General features: G+C 54.3%; 2 protein-coding genes across 2 annotated transcripts; both read right to left on the reverse strand.

The window, feature by feature from the left end:
• Positions 1–2373: 2373 nt before the first annotated feature.
• Positions 2374–7039, reverse strand: CGCA056_v010535 (uncharacterized protein; the record flags this gene model as incomplete). Its single annotated transcript, XM_037325782.1, has 2 exons — positions 2374–6783; positions 6833–7039. The coding sequence occupies 2 exons, from the start codon at positions 7037–7039 to the stop codon at positions 2374–2376; spliced, it is 4617 nt and encodes a 1538-aa protein (XP_037176066.1).
• Positions 7040–8092: 1053 nt separating this feature from the next.
• On the reverse strand, positions 8093–12796 carry SMC4 (Structural maintenance of chromosomes protein 4; the record flags this gene model as incomplete). Its single annotated transcript, XM_037325783.1, has 3 exons — positions 8093–8317; positions 8376–11729; positions 11780–12796. The coding sequence occupies 3 exons, from the start codon at positions 12794–12796 to the stop codon at positions 8093–8095; spliced, it is 4596 nt and encodes a 1531-aa protein (XP_037176063.1).
• Positions 12797–12826: the final 30 nt, after the last annotated feature.

Raw genomic sequence — 12826 nt, forward strand, 5'->3', positions numbered from 1 at the left:
TTGCGCTCTATTGCTTCAAGAAATCATTGCAGAGTTTCAAGATGTCGAGGCTCACAGGTATCGAGTCAAGTTGAACCTCTATTACCACTGGGAGCAGCATAGCCCTTTCCGACTGGCTTTCTTAGTGGTAGAAGCACCATGGTGGACAGGAAAAGATGTCACAGAGCCAAGTGTGTCTCTCCAGTATGTTCGACTTGTTTTCGAAGTCGAAACAGACCATAGTGAGTTTTGCGTTGGAACATTTAGGCCGAGAAACATTATTAAGGATGAAACTCTGACCATCTTGTAGAAATTGTGCAGAATTGGCTGAAGGTTCCTAGTCTCCGAAAGAAGCAGGTGCTATGCGAAGAAAACATCGACTTCATGAGGCATGCCATCAACAACTGCAAAAGTTCGTGCAGCCACACTGTCGCTTCTAAGCATTTGCCCACAAGGCTGCTTGACGTCAAGCCCAATGAGAAGGGGGTGGTACGCCTGCTGGAAACCTCTGAAGTCAGTTCACGCACAGAACTCAACGATAAGACTCACGATTATGTCGCATTGAGCTACTGCTGGGGCTCAGAGGATGATACAACTTCTCAAATCTCGACAACCAGAAACGTCTTATTTTCCCACAAAAGAGGTATCAAAGAAGAACACCTGCCTCAAACATTAAGAGACGCAGTACATGTCTGCCGGGCGCTTTCAGTAAGATCTCTATGGGTAGATTCTCTCTGCATTGTTCAGGACGACATAGAAGATTGGGAGAAGGAAAGCGCCTCGATGGGTCTCATATACAACAATGCACTTCTCACGATTATTGCTGCGTCTTCGAATTCATGCCACGACGGCTTTCTACAAAGAGAACGCAAGAACATACAAGTATCCTTCTCATCTCGGATAAATCCAAACCTGAGCGGCCATTTCAATCTTCTGTTCTCTGGCAAGACCTATGCCCCGCACACACTCGACATCTGGTGGCCAACGAGAGACATCAACGATGCGAAGTGGGTCAAACGCGGATGGACGCTGCAAGAGGAGATGATGTCCAACCGACGTCTTATTTTCGGACAGTTCATGGTTCACTTCCAATGCGAGGCTGGAACCAAATCCGAGAACGGATATTCTAGTGACAAAACAATCGGTAGTGGCTTGTCCATGCAGAGTCTTGTGAGAGGCAGCACTGAAAGTACTAAACCCAGCATGTTCAGGGTATGGCACTGGATGCTGGTAAACTACACAGAGAGATCCTTTACCATACCGCAAGACGTTTTACCAGGCATATCCGGTATCGCGGGGCTCTTTGCAAATCATCACGGCCTTCCTCAAGAATCCTATCTCGCGGGAATCTGGAGAGAGGATTTCGAGTATTCTCTTATATGGTGGAAAGACTCCGAGTTCGGGACCGAAGACTTTGCGAATATTCAAGAACTCGCACTGGCTCTTTGCAATCCGTCAACCTATCTAGCACCGTCCTGGAGCCCACTAGGGCAACGACCAGTTACAAGTTTGACGTTGATGGGGATCTTCAGCAGCGACTTCACACCAGAGTGTCTCATTGTTGACGCTTCCACAACCGCAAAAGGAGCGAATCCATTTGGTCAAGTGAAATGTGGGAGTTTTACTGCAGAAGCAAAATTTGGAGCTGTTCCCTCAGAACTTGTCCTCGGCCATTGCAGTGGGTTTGATATGACGAACTGGCAATTAAGGCAAAACGGAAGAGTTCTGGCTTATTGCTTCATTGGAATGCTAAAGAGGACGACACATAAGGCAGATGGTTTGTTCATGCTGATGATCGGAAGCTCGAATGCGCAGGAAGACTGGTTGCACAAGGTACGGAATGTCTTGGATTATGCGGAAGACGACTGCTCAATTTGCAACTTCAATATTGAGAAGGAGTTCGAGACCGAGGCGTTCGAAAACGATGTCATGGCTCGCGCTGATGGCGATACTGCCATAAAGGGAGGTTCTGAGCACGATGAAACAGAAAATCTGAGCCCAGGGAAGCAAGAGAAAGACTATTGGGGCATTTTGCTACATCCCTCTCAAACACCGGGGCAGTATATTCGAGCGGGCGCCTGGCTATCTTCGGCATACGACAGACGGAACTCGACCTTCTTTGAAGAACTGGAGACTCGTAAAATCGTGGTAACATAGACAATCACTGTACTCGATACTTCACCGAGCTCTACACGGAGTCGCGGACTCGGCGGTCTCCAGGGACATCTGATCTGTTGCAGTGCCGCATTCCTAGTATGCAACAAAAACAATATTCCATGACAAAACCGAAGCCTTTGTTAAAAAGAGTCAAATGCAATTACGTTCAAAAAAGCGAAGACGGAGAAAAGTTGCAACCCCAACACGAACGTATCATACACCTCACACCAAATTGGCTCAAACCATACCCATCGCAGTTCCCTCAAACAAGTCAGCCCACCTCTTTCCAGTCCGCGGAGCGTTGCACTCGGTCGCATCCACACAAACATTAACAGGATTTGTCCCATCCCCACAGCAGTTGCCCGTCAAGCAAACCTTGCCCTCACCACACGGCTTCTCCTGACTGCACTGGTTCTCCTCCAGACACGACCCCGTCCTGAACGCAATGCCTCCCCCGCCGAGCATCGACCCGCAAAAGCAGTTGGAGCCTGCAATCGAGGACTCGGGCGGGTAGAACTTGCTGCCCTCCGAGAAGATGCAATTTCCCGGATTCGGGCAGCAGGCCATGACCGTCGGGTCCGTGATGTTTCGGTCGTATTCTGGGGTGGGCGAGGGGATGGTCGTGATCTCGGCGAGTCTGGAGGGAGTTGTGGTGGTGCCGGCTGTGAAGGCAAGATTCAGGGGCTGAGAGGAGGTCTGCAGGTATCGGCAGACCTGGGTCTGGATCGTGGTCAAGCCGTAGCCCTCAATTAGGTCTCCCATCCCAGATCCGGCTTGGGATGTCGAGTTACCGAAGGTTGAGGCAGAGTAGTCGTAAATTCCAAGAAAGCTACCGATCACGTCTAGGAGACTTTGGCCACGGTCCGTATCAACATTCAGCCCGGCATCCACAAAAGGTTTGAGCAGTTCCCGAAGGTTAATCACGTTTCCAAGTTCCTGGGAGAAGAGACTCCACATGGACATCATTGAAGGGCAAGTCCCGTCCAGCGATCCTTTCGTTAGGTGATCAAGTGTCTGCTCGACTGAAGTCTCACAGTCTCCTGCAGGACCGCTACCCCCAGGCCAGGAACAAGTAGCAACAAAGTCGCCCTCTTTGGGAACAACCGCACAGGGATTGTCTCCCAAAGATACAGCAACTGGCAACTCATCGCGCGCGGCGTTCCCGCACTGGTCTTTGAGACGAAGCAGCACATCGAACGCTCTGGCCTGTCTCTTTCCCAGAGGTCTCCCAGAGGGAGTGTCGAAGAAAGCTGCGCCGGCAGTAGTGCACCCAGCCAAGCTGTTGATCTGACTGAAGAATCCAGAGATGAAGACATCAATCTTCGGCGAGCAATCAGCGGAAGCAAAATGTAGACCCTGACTATCGATGGACAGCGTGTTGCCGTCTTTGTCGATGATTGCCAGCTTTGCGGGGTCGGATACATCGATGAGGACAGGGTCTGATATGCTCTCGTTCATGAGCCGGATATACTTGACGGAGTTGGTGGTATTGTCCAGGTAGAAGGCATCGATGTATGGCGCGGTCTTGCCTTGGGTGTCTAGCTTGGACTCGTGCAGGGACTCTGTAGGAGAGGGGAGAGTGTAGCATGTGCTCGCGTTTTGAGATGCCACGATCGAAATGCCTGTGAAGGCGGAGTCGAAGGCGCTGGATGTTGATGAGGCCGTAGCTGAGGATAAACTTGAGGAGCTAGTTGCGGTGGCATTTTGTGACCCAGTGATGGTGGCAGTTCCGATGAGAGTCCAGATCGAGACGCGACCATCGGGGAGAGTGCTTGTCAGAGTGACTGCGTCGCCAGTTGGAGTGGAGGCAGGTGTGGTGGTTGCGCTTGGGCTGAGAGTTGAGCCATCTGAGACCGTCCATGTAGATGCAGCGCCGTTGATGATACTTGTGATGACAATGACTTGACCCGTAGGAGTTGGCGTGGCGCTCGTTGTGTTTGAAGGTGGAGGTAGAGTCACGCCGTCTGAGATGATCCAAGTTGATGCTCCGCCGCCGATGACGCTGCTAATGACGGTAATAACGCCTGGACCGTTGCTCGAGAAGGGAATTGGAAGGAGCGTTGAGCCGTCTGAGATCGTCAAAGTGACTGGCTCGCCATTGACGGTACTGGTGATAGTGATGATCTCCCCAGTTGAAGTCGGGGTTTGCGTAAGGGTTGATGTGGTGTTCACAGGACCAGACAATGTCGATCCATCGGATACAGTCAAGGTCGTAGCCGCACCACTGATGATCGTTGTTATGACGATGACCCCAACTGTCGGAGTAGGGCTTTGAGTTGAAGTCGTCGTTGTACTCGTTGGGGTTGAAAGAGTTGATCCATCGGATACGGTGACCGTGGTTGGTTCTCCGTTAATAATGGTGGTAATAACGATGACCTCCCCAGTTGGTGTGGGAGTTGAGCTGGTGGTAGGTGATGGCTCTCCCAAAGTCACTCCATCCGACACGGTGATGGTGGTCGCTTCACCATTGATCAGCGTCGTAACCACAATGCCCCCGATACTTGGCGTTGGCGTCGGGGTTGCGGTACTGCTTGCTGGTGTTTCGACTGTGCTGCCGTTGGAGACTGTGATGGTTGAGACTGCACCGTTGATGGTACTCGTGATCACAATGACACCACCGTTGGCTGTTGCAGTAGGGGATACAGTGGCACTGCTAGGCTCTGTCTCTAGAGTCGTGCCGTCAGACACTGTGAACGTCGTCGGTAGACCTTCAATGATGCTTGTTATGACAATGATACCGCCAGTAGGCGACGGCGTCGCAGTGGCAGCGCTACTGCTGAATAACGTTCCGAGAGTCAGGCCGTCTGATATGGTGAAGGTAGTCGGCTCCCCGTTGATCGTGCTCGTCACAACAATCACATCTTCCGTAGGCGACGATACCGGGGCAGAGGAACTAGTGGTTGTTGCAACGATGGTAGAGCCATCCGAGATGGTCACTGTAGTCGCAGATCCATCGATGATGCTGGTAATGACGATGATATCTCCTGTAGCCGTAGGGCTTGGGGCGGTGCTACTGCTGGTGGACGACGTAAGTGTACTTCCATCAGAGACCGTGATGGTGGTAGCAACACCATCAATGAAGCTCGTGATGACCGACACACCGGCTGACAAGGTCTGCGAAGGACTCGACGTAGCCGTAGCAGTAGTTAGCGGGGAAGACGGCGTCAAGGTTGAGCCACCGATCAATGTCAAAGTCGTGGCAGAACCGCCGATGACAGTCGTTACCACACTGAAACCTCCTGATTGCGTCTCAGATGCCGTGGAGCTTGATGTAGCATTCGCAGGTATGAGGGTAGACCCGTCGACCACCGTGATCGTGGTGACTGCTCCACCAAGAACGCTTGTGATGATGCTGACCTCGGCAGATGAAGACTCTGAAGGCGTGGAAGTCGTAGAAGACGTCGCGTTAGGCGACCCGGACAGAGTTGAACCTCCGATGAGAGTGATGATCGTGGCCTCACCACCGATGAAGCTCGTAATCACACTGATGCCCGCAGGTGTCGTTTCTGATGGTATCGAACTGGCCATGGAAGTCCCATTCGCTGGGCGAATGGTCGATCCGCCGATGAATGTGATCGTCGTAGCCTCGCCACCGATGATACTTGTAACAATACTGATATCCCCAGACCTGGTCTTGGATGGTGTCGAAGCTGTAACTGAAGCCGTCCCGTTCAGAGATGCAGTTGACGTTGGTCCCCCAACCGTGATGATGGTAACTTCTCCACTGATGACGCTGGTAATAACCGTCACTTGGTTACTCAACGTCGTAGAAGCCGGACTCGTTGAAGTGGTATTGGGGAACGGAATACCAGTCGGGAGCGTCACGACCCAAGTCGAAACCACCCCGCCCCCGACGTTGCTAGTGACGGTGCTGATCCTCGAGGTCGGAGTCATCGTGGGTGAAATCTGGGTAGACTCCGAGATCCAAGGGAGCGTCCATTGGGAACCCCCTGAACTCGGTGAACCAGAGCTCGAGGCCGAAGTTTCCGTCGGGGTAGGAGGTGGCACATCGTGTACCTCTCCAGTGATGGTCGTCACAGTCCCGTTGATGACCATCGTGATGGTAGTCCCAATTCGTCCTCGAGGAGGCTTCAATGATGTTCGTGTGAGTGTGCTCACGACCTCAGAGCCATCGCTGACGATCGTAGTAACGACCGGCACACCGTCAACCTCACTCGCAGGCACCGTAATCGTCGAGGCCCATCCCGACGAAGTCCCGCTCGGCTCCCCTGAGAGCGTAATCACGGTGAACTCGCCTCCGCTAGTCGGCGGCACCTCACCAGACGAAGCCGAAGTCCACGGAGGCGGCGGCCGTCCGGCATTACCCTCGCTCGATAAAGCAGTGACATACACAGTCTCGACGCTCGTCTCAGTAACCTGAACAGTGGTCGTAGCCTCCGCCAGCCCACACGTCCAGGCCGTCGTGGCCGTCAAGCCATCCCCTGGGACCGAAAAGGAGTAGCCCCCAGGGATGTCGGTGTCCGTCGGCGCAGGACGTCCAACCACCCCAGAAGCCTCCGTCGAACTCTCCGTCGCTGTCGCGGAGATATCTCCATCCGCAGTAGAGTAGTACATCGGGCCCTCCGCAGTCTTTGAATGACAAGGCGGCGCGGCAGTTGCAGAGCTGATCCCGAGAAGACACCAGCACTATCCTCATCAGCAAACAATCAGCCCCTCGTTGAGACGCAAAACTCACCGCAGAAGACACCTTCACATCTTCGTACCCAGTCGGCACCCCCTCCGGGATTGAAACTGTACTTGTCGCCTCCGCGATGCCCAGAACCGAAGAGCAGTACTCCTCCGCACCGTGCCGCTCCATGCCGCGGTGGAGGTTGTCCCCATGACACCCCTCAGCAGCAACAACAACCCCACCCAGGAGCGCCAGCGCCGCCGACACGCGCATCGTGAGGAGGAAAAAGAGAGAATATCGAGGAAATCTTCTGGAAAGAAAACAAAACGAGCGAACAATTCAGCGAGCGTCTCCTTCAGCCGGTGGAAGGTCTCGGTGTGCCGGGAAACCAACTGACCTGCCATCGACCTGCAACCGAGACCTTTATACAGCAAAAGTACACTCTCAACCACTTCAGCTTCCGTCTATCGTCACATTTCCAAAGACAAGGTGCTTCTCCCGAGACGAGACCAAAGAACCGGGTCAGAAGGAGGTGTCCCCTCCTCCGAGACACCGTCACCTACGCGTCCATGAAAGGTCGGTGAGACATCGACCCCCAAGCCTCGTGTTCACGGCCCGAAGCTTCGTCGCGATCGAACCCCAAAGCCGTTCATCGACCTCACATCCGCCCAATTCCAGCTCTATCAATGACTTCGTCCCACACTCTCCAAAATCCCAAGAAACAAGACTAAGGAAACGTAACACACCAGCTGCACGCACTTACCCGAGACACATCCCCCTTCACCCACCGAGATCATGCAGGTCCCAAACGTGACAGCCCTCTCATCATAGTTCCCGTTATCTCGGTCAATAGTCCCAAAAGAACCTTCGTTTCAGCCACAGTGATGCTCAAAATCCGGGGTACCACGCGACCCTCACGCGAAGAGCACAACCATGTCCCCTTCCACGCCGCCATTCGCCCACGATCCCTCCCCTCTCACGAAAATCATTGCAGCCAGAAACCTTGTCCTGCAGAGGATGGCACAAGATCACGCAGTCGAGGGACGCAGGAAGCGAGAAGTCATACAAACCACGAGTCACGTCACCATACACACACGCCAAAAGACCCAATGAGACTTCACGATAAACAAGCAGAAAGCCAAGGCGTGCCTCCCATTTCATTTCATACCAACAATTAGCATCTACCCAGCGCCTCTCGTACAGTCATTATACCCATGACACACAAGATACCCACCCCCCTGGCCTTTAAAAAACCAAAACAACAAAAATCAAGATGCCATCATTCATTAAACTTCATCTCACTCTTCCGCCCCTTTTTTAGTCTCGTCATCTCGCCGCAGCAGTCTGTTGCGTCGCCTGACTCCCAGGTGGCAACTGCCTTGTCCTGACAATGTAATCCTGGTTCTCAATCGTGACACTCTTCGTCATGTGGTTCACCTTGTAGACACCAACCAACCGGGCCGCCAACTCAAACATGTTGTTTCGGAGCGAAATGACAATGAATTGGGCGTTCTTGGTGCGCTCCTTGATATAGTTGGCGACGATAGAGACCTGAGGTAGATGTTAGCATTGCTGAAAGGCAGCGGGTAATGTCGGGCGGGCAACTCACGTTTCTGAAATCCAACGCGGCGTCAATCTCGTCCATGACGTACAGAGGCGTCGGCTTGTAGTGGTGCAGAGCAAAGACGAGCGCCAAACTGCTGAGCGTCTTCTCTCCACCAGACAAGTTGCTGATGTTCTTCCACGACTTCTTGGGGGGCATGACGCTGAAGAGGATACCTTCGCTGAAGGGATCGAGAGAGTCCACAAGTTCGAGCTCGGCGTTACCACCCATGGTGATCATCTGGTACATCTCCTTCAAGCGGAGCGAGATGGTGCTGAAGCCCTCCATGAAGCCTTCGAGACGCAGACGGCGGAGTTCATCGCAGCGCTTCTTGGCGGCGTCGCGCTGACCGACAGCGTTCTGGAGGTCGGACGATCGCTGCGCGTGCTCGTCGACACGGCGGCGGTACTCGGAAAGAACACCGAGGTCAACGTTGACATTCTGGGTCTTTTCCTCAAGGGCAGCAATCTCTCCCTTGAGCTTGTCCTTGCTCATGTCGGCTAGCTCGTCAGGGGTGTACACTGGGAGCTCTGACGGCTGCTTAGCCTGCTCCTCAGATTCACCATCCTCTTCGTCGGCGGCCTCGTCGGCCACAGCTGACTGGAGAGTCTGATCTGCCTCGGCCCGTACCACTGTGTCGTCACCTTCCTCGTTCTCATCCTCTTCACCCTCGGTCTTGGGGGCGGGCTTGGGTGCAGGGGTACGTCTGCCGGAGGGGTTGGTGTTGGTAAGGTCGTCAACATTCTGCAGGACGAGTTTTCCAAGCTTGTCGTTCCAGTACATGAGCCTCTTCTGGTTCTCCTGCAGAACCTTGGTACTCTCCTCAAGCTTGTTCTTCATCTCAATTTCCACCGCACGGGTGGTGTTGAGTTCGGCAGTCTTCTCGTCGAGCTCGGCCTTAATGGATGACAGCTCGTCCTTCTTCGCTGACAAACCCTCCTCGGCCTCTTCGACTTGCGCCTGAAGAGTTTCCGCCTTCTCGCCCTGGTTCTCGATCTCGTGCTCCAGCTTCTCGAGATCACGGGTGGCGACATCGAGTTCCTTGGTGGCCTTGGCGTGATCCTTCTCTAGCTTCGTCTTCTGCTTCTCTGCCTTGACCTTGCGAACCTCTGCGTTGGAAGTCTCCTCGTTCTGAGAGGCCATCTCCTCCTTCAAAGCGTCGACGTTGGCCTTTTGGATACGAAGCTTCTCACCACCGACCTGCATGATCTTGTCCTGGAGTGCCTTGATCTCCTCCTCGACGCCAGATGTCTCGTCGTGGAGCTTTTCGACCTCCTTGTTGAGCTTGGCAATCTCCTTGCCAAGGGCAGCGATGCGCTTATCATCGGCTGCGGACGGCTGGTGCTCCTTGCTCAATTCCTTGATGCGACGATGGGCGTCGGCGAGGTTCCTGGCGGCGCTCTCGATTTCAAGGTTGATCTTTTGCATCTTGGTGTCGAGTGCAGGGATCTGCTCGTTGAGGTCACGGAGCCTGTTTTCGAGCTCTCTCTGTTGCTCCTGGAAGTCTTGGTACTTCTCCTCATAGACATCACGCTCCTCTTCAAGCTTGGTAACCTGCTCCTTGGTGGTATCGGATGCGAGCTTGGAAGACATGAGACCCTTCTTGACAGTGTTACCACCACCAGACATGGTACCGGACTTGTCAATCAACTCGCCAGCGAGAGTGACCACACGCCATCTCTTGGCGCCGTAGGCAATTCTGTTAGCTTGAGCGAGGTCCTTGGCGACTAGTGTGTCTTGCAGGGCATGGTAGAAAGCCGGACGGAACCTCTCTTCCTTGGGGTTGACCAGGTCGAACAGGCGGGGTGCGTTCTCTGGAGTCTGGATGGGGTTCATGTCTCGTACTCTCAGCTTGTCCAGACACATGAAGTTGCCACGACCCAGGTTGGTCTTTCGGAGGTACTCAATGCACTGCTGTCCAGCCTCGACCGTGTCAGTGACGAAGTTGTCGAGAGAACCGCAAGCAGTCGAGATAGCGACGTCGTATTGACCGTCGATCGCACCGAGATTTCCAAGTCTCCCGTGGAAACCGTCAATACGACCAGACTCTCGCATGCGCATCAGGGCAGTGAGGACGTTGCCCTGGGTCTGTGTCTTAGACAGACTCGAGCGAGCTTCGTCAGCCTTTTGTCTGGCATTGGAGACCTTTGCACGAATCTTGGGCTCGTGAGCAGCAAAGCGGGTAAGCTCGTGCTCGGCCTCCTTGGCCTCTTGTTCCAACTTGGCCTTCTCAGCCTGGCATTCCTTTAGCTCCTCCATCTTGGCTGCTCTGCGGTCCTCAATAGCGGCAATCTTGGCCTCAGTCTCGGCGATGGCAACAGCGCCCGCATTGGCCTTCTCCTCGAGAATGCTCTTTTCGCTCTCAGCGACGGCAATGGCAGACTGCTTTTGGTTGATCTTGTCCTTCCATGGCTCGAGAGACTTTTGCTTGACTGCAATCTCGTCGGAAAACTTTTGAGTCTTGCCCTTGAGACCCTCACGGATGGTCGCGAGCTCTGCCTCCTCTTCCTGGATTCGGATCTCCAGAGAGGCGATCTCCTTGGCGCGGGTCTCGATCTCTTCACCGCACTCGACGACGGTCTCCTCGGCTTCAGTGGCAGATTTCTCGGCATTGGCAATGGTCTTCTCAAGCTTCTTCTGCTTGTCGTTGAGGAACTTCTTCTTTTCGTCAAACTTGACGCGTTCTTGTTCGAACTTAGCCATCTCCTTGACAAGAGCCTGCGTCTTCTTAGATTCGGCCTCGTGCTCCTTGCTGACTTGAGAGTGAGCCTTTTGCAGTTCCTTGATGACTTTCTCGCTTCCGTGGTGCTTCTCGAGCTCCTCGTCAAGCTGAGCCTGCGTCTGACTGATGGCCTCCTCGGTAACTGCGACATTGTCGTGGCACTCGGCGATGTACAGCTGGTAGAGCGCAGACTGTTTGAGAGTGAGTTCGTTCTCGTCCCTGATGTATGCCAGAGCCTTGTTCTTCTTGTCTTCGAGGCTGTTCTTCTCCTTTTCGACATGCTGAACACGACCGCTCTTCTCCATGCACGTTTCGTTGAGACTCTCGACTTCCGCCGCAGCCTCTTCGATGGGCGTCTTGTACTTGGAGGTGCCGATGATGTCCTCCAAGTACTCGAGAAGACCATCGTCGTGTTCGTTGGCGGCCTTAGGCTTCATCTGGGCAATGGACTCGACTTCACCTTGCAGAATGAGGAAACGCTTGTGGTCGAGATCAATCCCGCGATCGCGGAGGAGGGTCGTCACCGTCGTGAAGTTTGAAGTCTTGCCGTTGATGAAGTACGAGCTCGAGTTATTCTTGAACGCCTTGCGGGAGATGATGAGATCGGAATCGGGAATGACTTCGTGGCCGCCACCGGGCTTTCATGTGTTAGTATGTTAGCTGCGCACACAGTAAGGTGCCGACATACCTGGTCCATGACTTCACGGAAGTGCACCGAAACCTCACAGTGGTCCAGGTTGGGGTACTGCGCAGAGTTGTGGATCAAAGCGGACAACTTGCCCTGACGCATCTTGCTTGCGCGGAACCCGAAAACGAAGAGGAGAGAATCGATAACGTTGGACTTTCCGGAACCGTTGGGACCGACGACGGACGAGAAGGAACCGTGGAAGGGGCCGACCTCCTGGCGTCCGGCATAACTCTTGAAGTTGGTCAAGATCAGGTACGAAATGACGAGTCGCGGCTTGGGAGTGGTGTCCTCGACAACCGGGACTGCGAGGTTGCGCGACTTCAGCACGATGTCCATCGGCTTCTCCATGATGGTGTCCATGGCGCGGATCGGCTTGACAGTCGCTGGTGTCTCGGGCACATCAGAAATGGCAGGCGCCTGTTCGTTGACACTGGCGTTCGTGATGTCGGCGAGCGGCTCGCTACGGCGCTGCGACGACTCGCGCTGCGGTGAGGCACCTGGCCTGGGCTTCGCCATGGGAGTCTCTGGAGTGGCGGACTTGGGAGCGGCGCTCCTGCGCGGTTTTCTCGGGGTAGGAGAAGGCTTCCTGGGGGTGTTTTCCTGCTCCATTGCTGCGGCAGTCTGGTTGGCGTCAAAGACCTCGGTGGGCTCGATGGTGGAAACAATGGTTTCGTCGGCTACCGACGGAGCATCGGCGAGGACCGTCTCGTTCTCAGGCTCCTCCGTCTTTGGGGTTGGCTCGACCACAGAAGGCTCCTCGACGACCGAAGCTTCGACATTCTTCTTTGGTCTGCCTCTTCGGCGCGGGGCGGTGGTTGTGGGAGTAGATGTGGATGCGGATGCGGAAGCAGCGGCGCTCTTGCGGGCGCGGGTTGGTCGTCGCACTGGACTCTTAGAAGGTTCGGGTTCAAAGTCTTCCTCGTCTTCGACCTTGACGGTGGTGTTGGCGACATCTTCGTCGTCGGAAGAGTCAACGATGGCCTGCCGGCGCGTCGCACGGCGCGGTCGGGATGACATTGTGCGGTCTGTGTGTCGCAGAGAATGAGT

This window comes from Colletotrichum aenigma (genome assembly GCF_013390185.1).
Source record: "Colletotrichum aenigma strain Cg56 chromosome Unknown KSG_Cg56_contig07, whole genome shotgun sequence".
Taxonomy (NCBI): domain Eukaryota; kingdom Fungi; phylum Ascomycota; class Sordariomycetes; order Glomerellales; family Glomerellaceae; genus Colletotrichum; species Colletotrichum aenigma.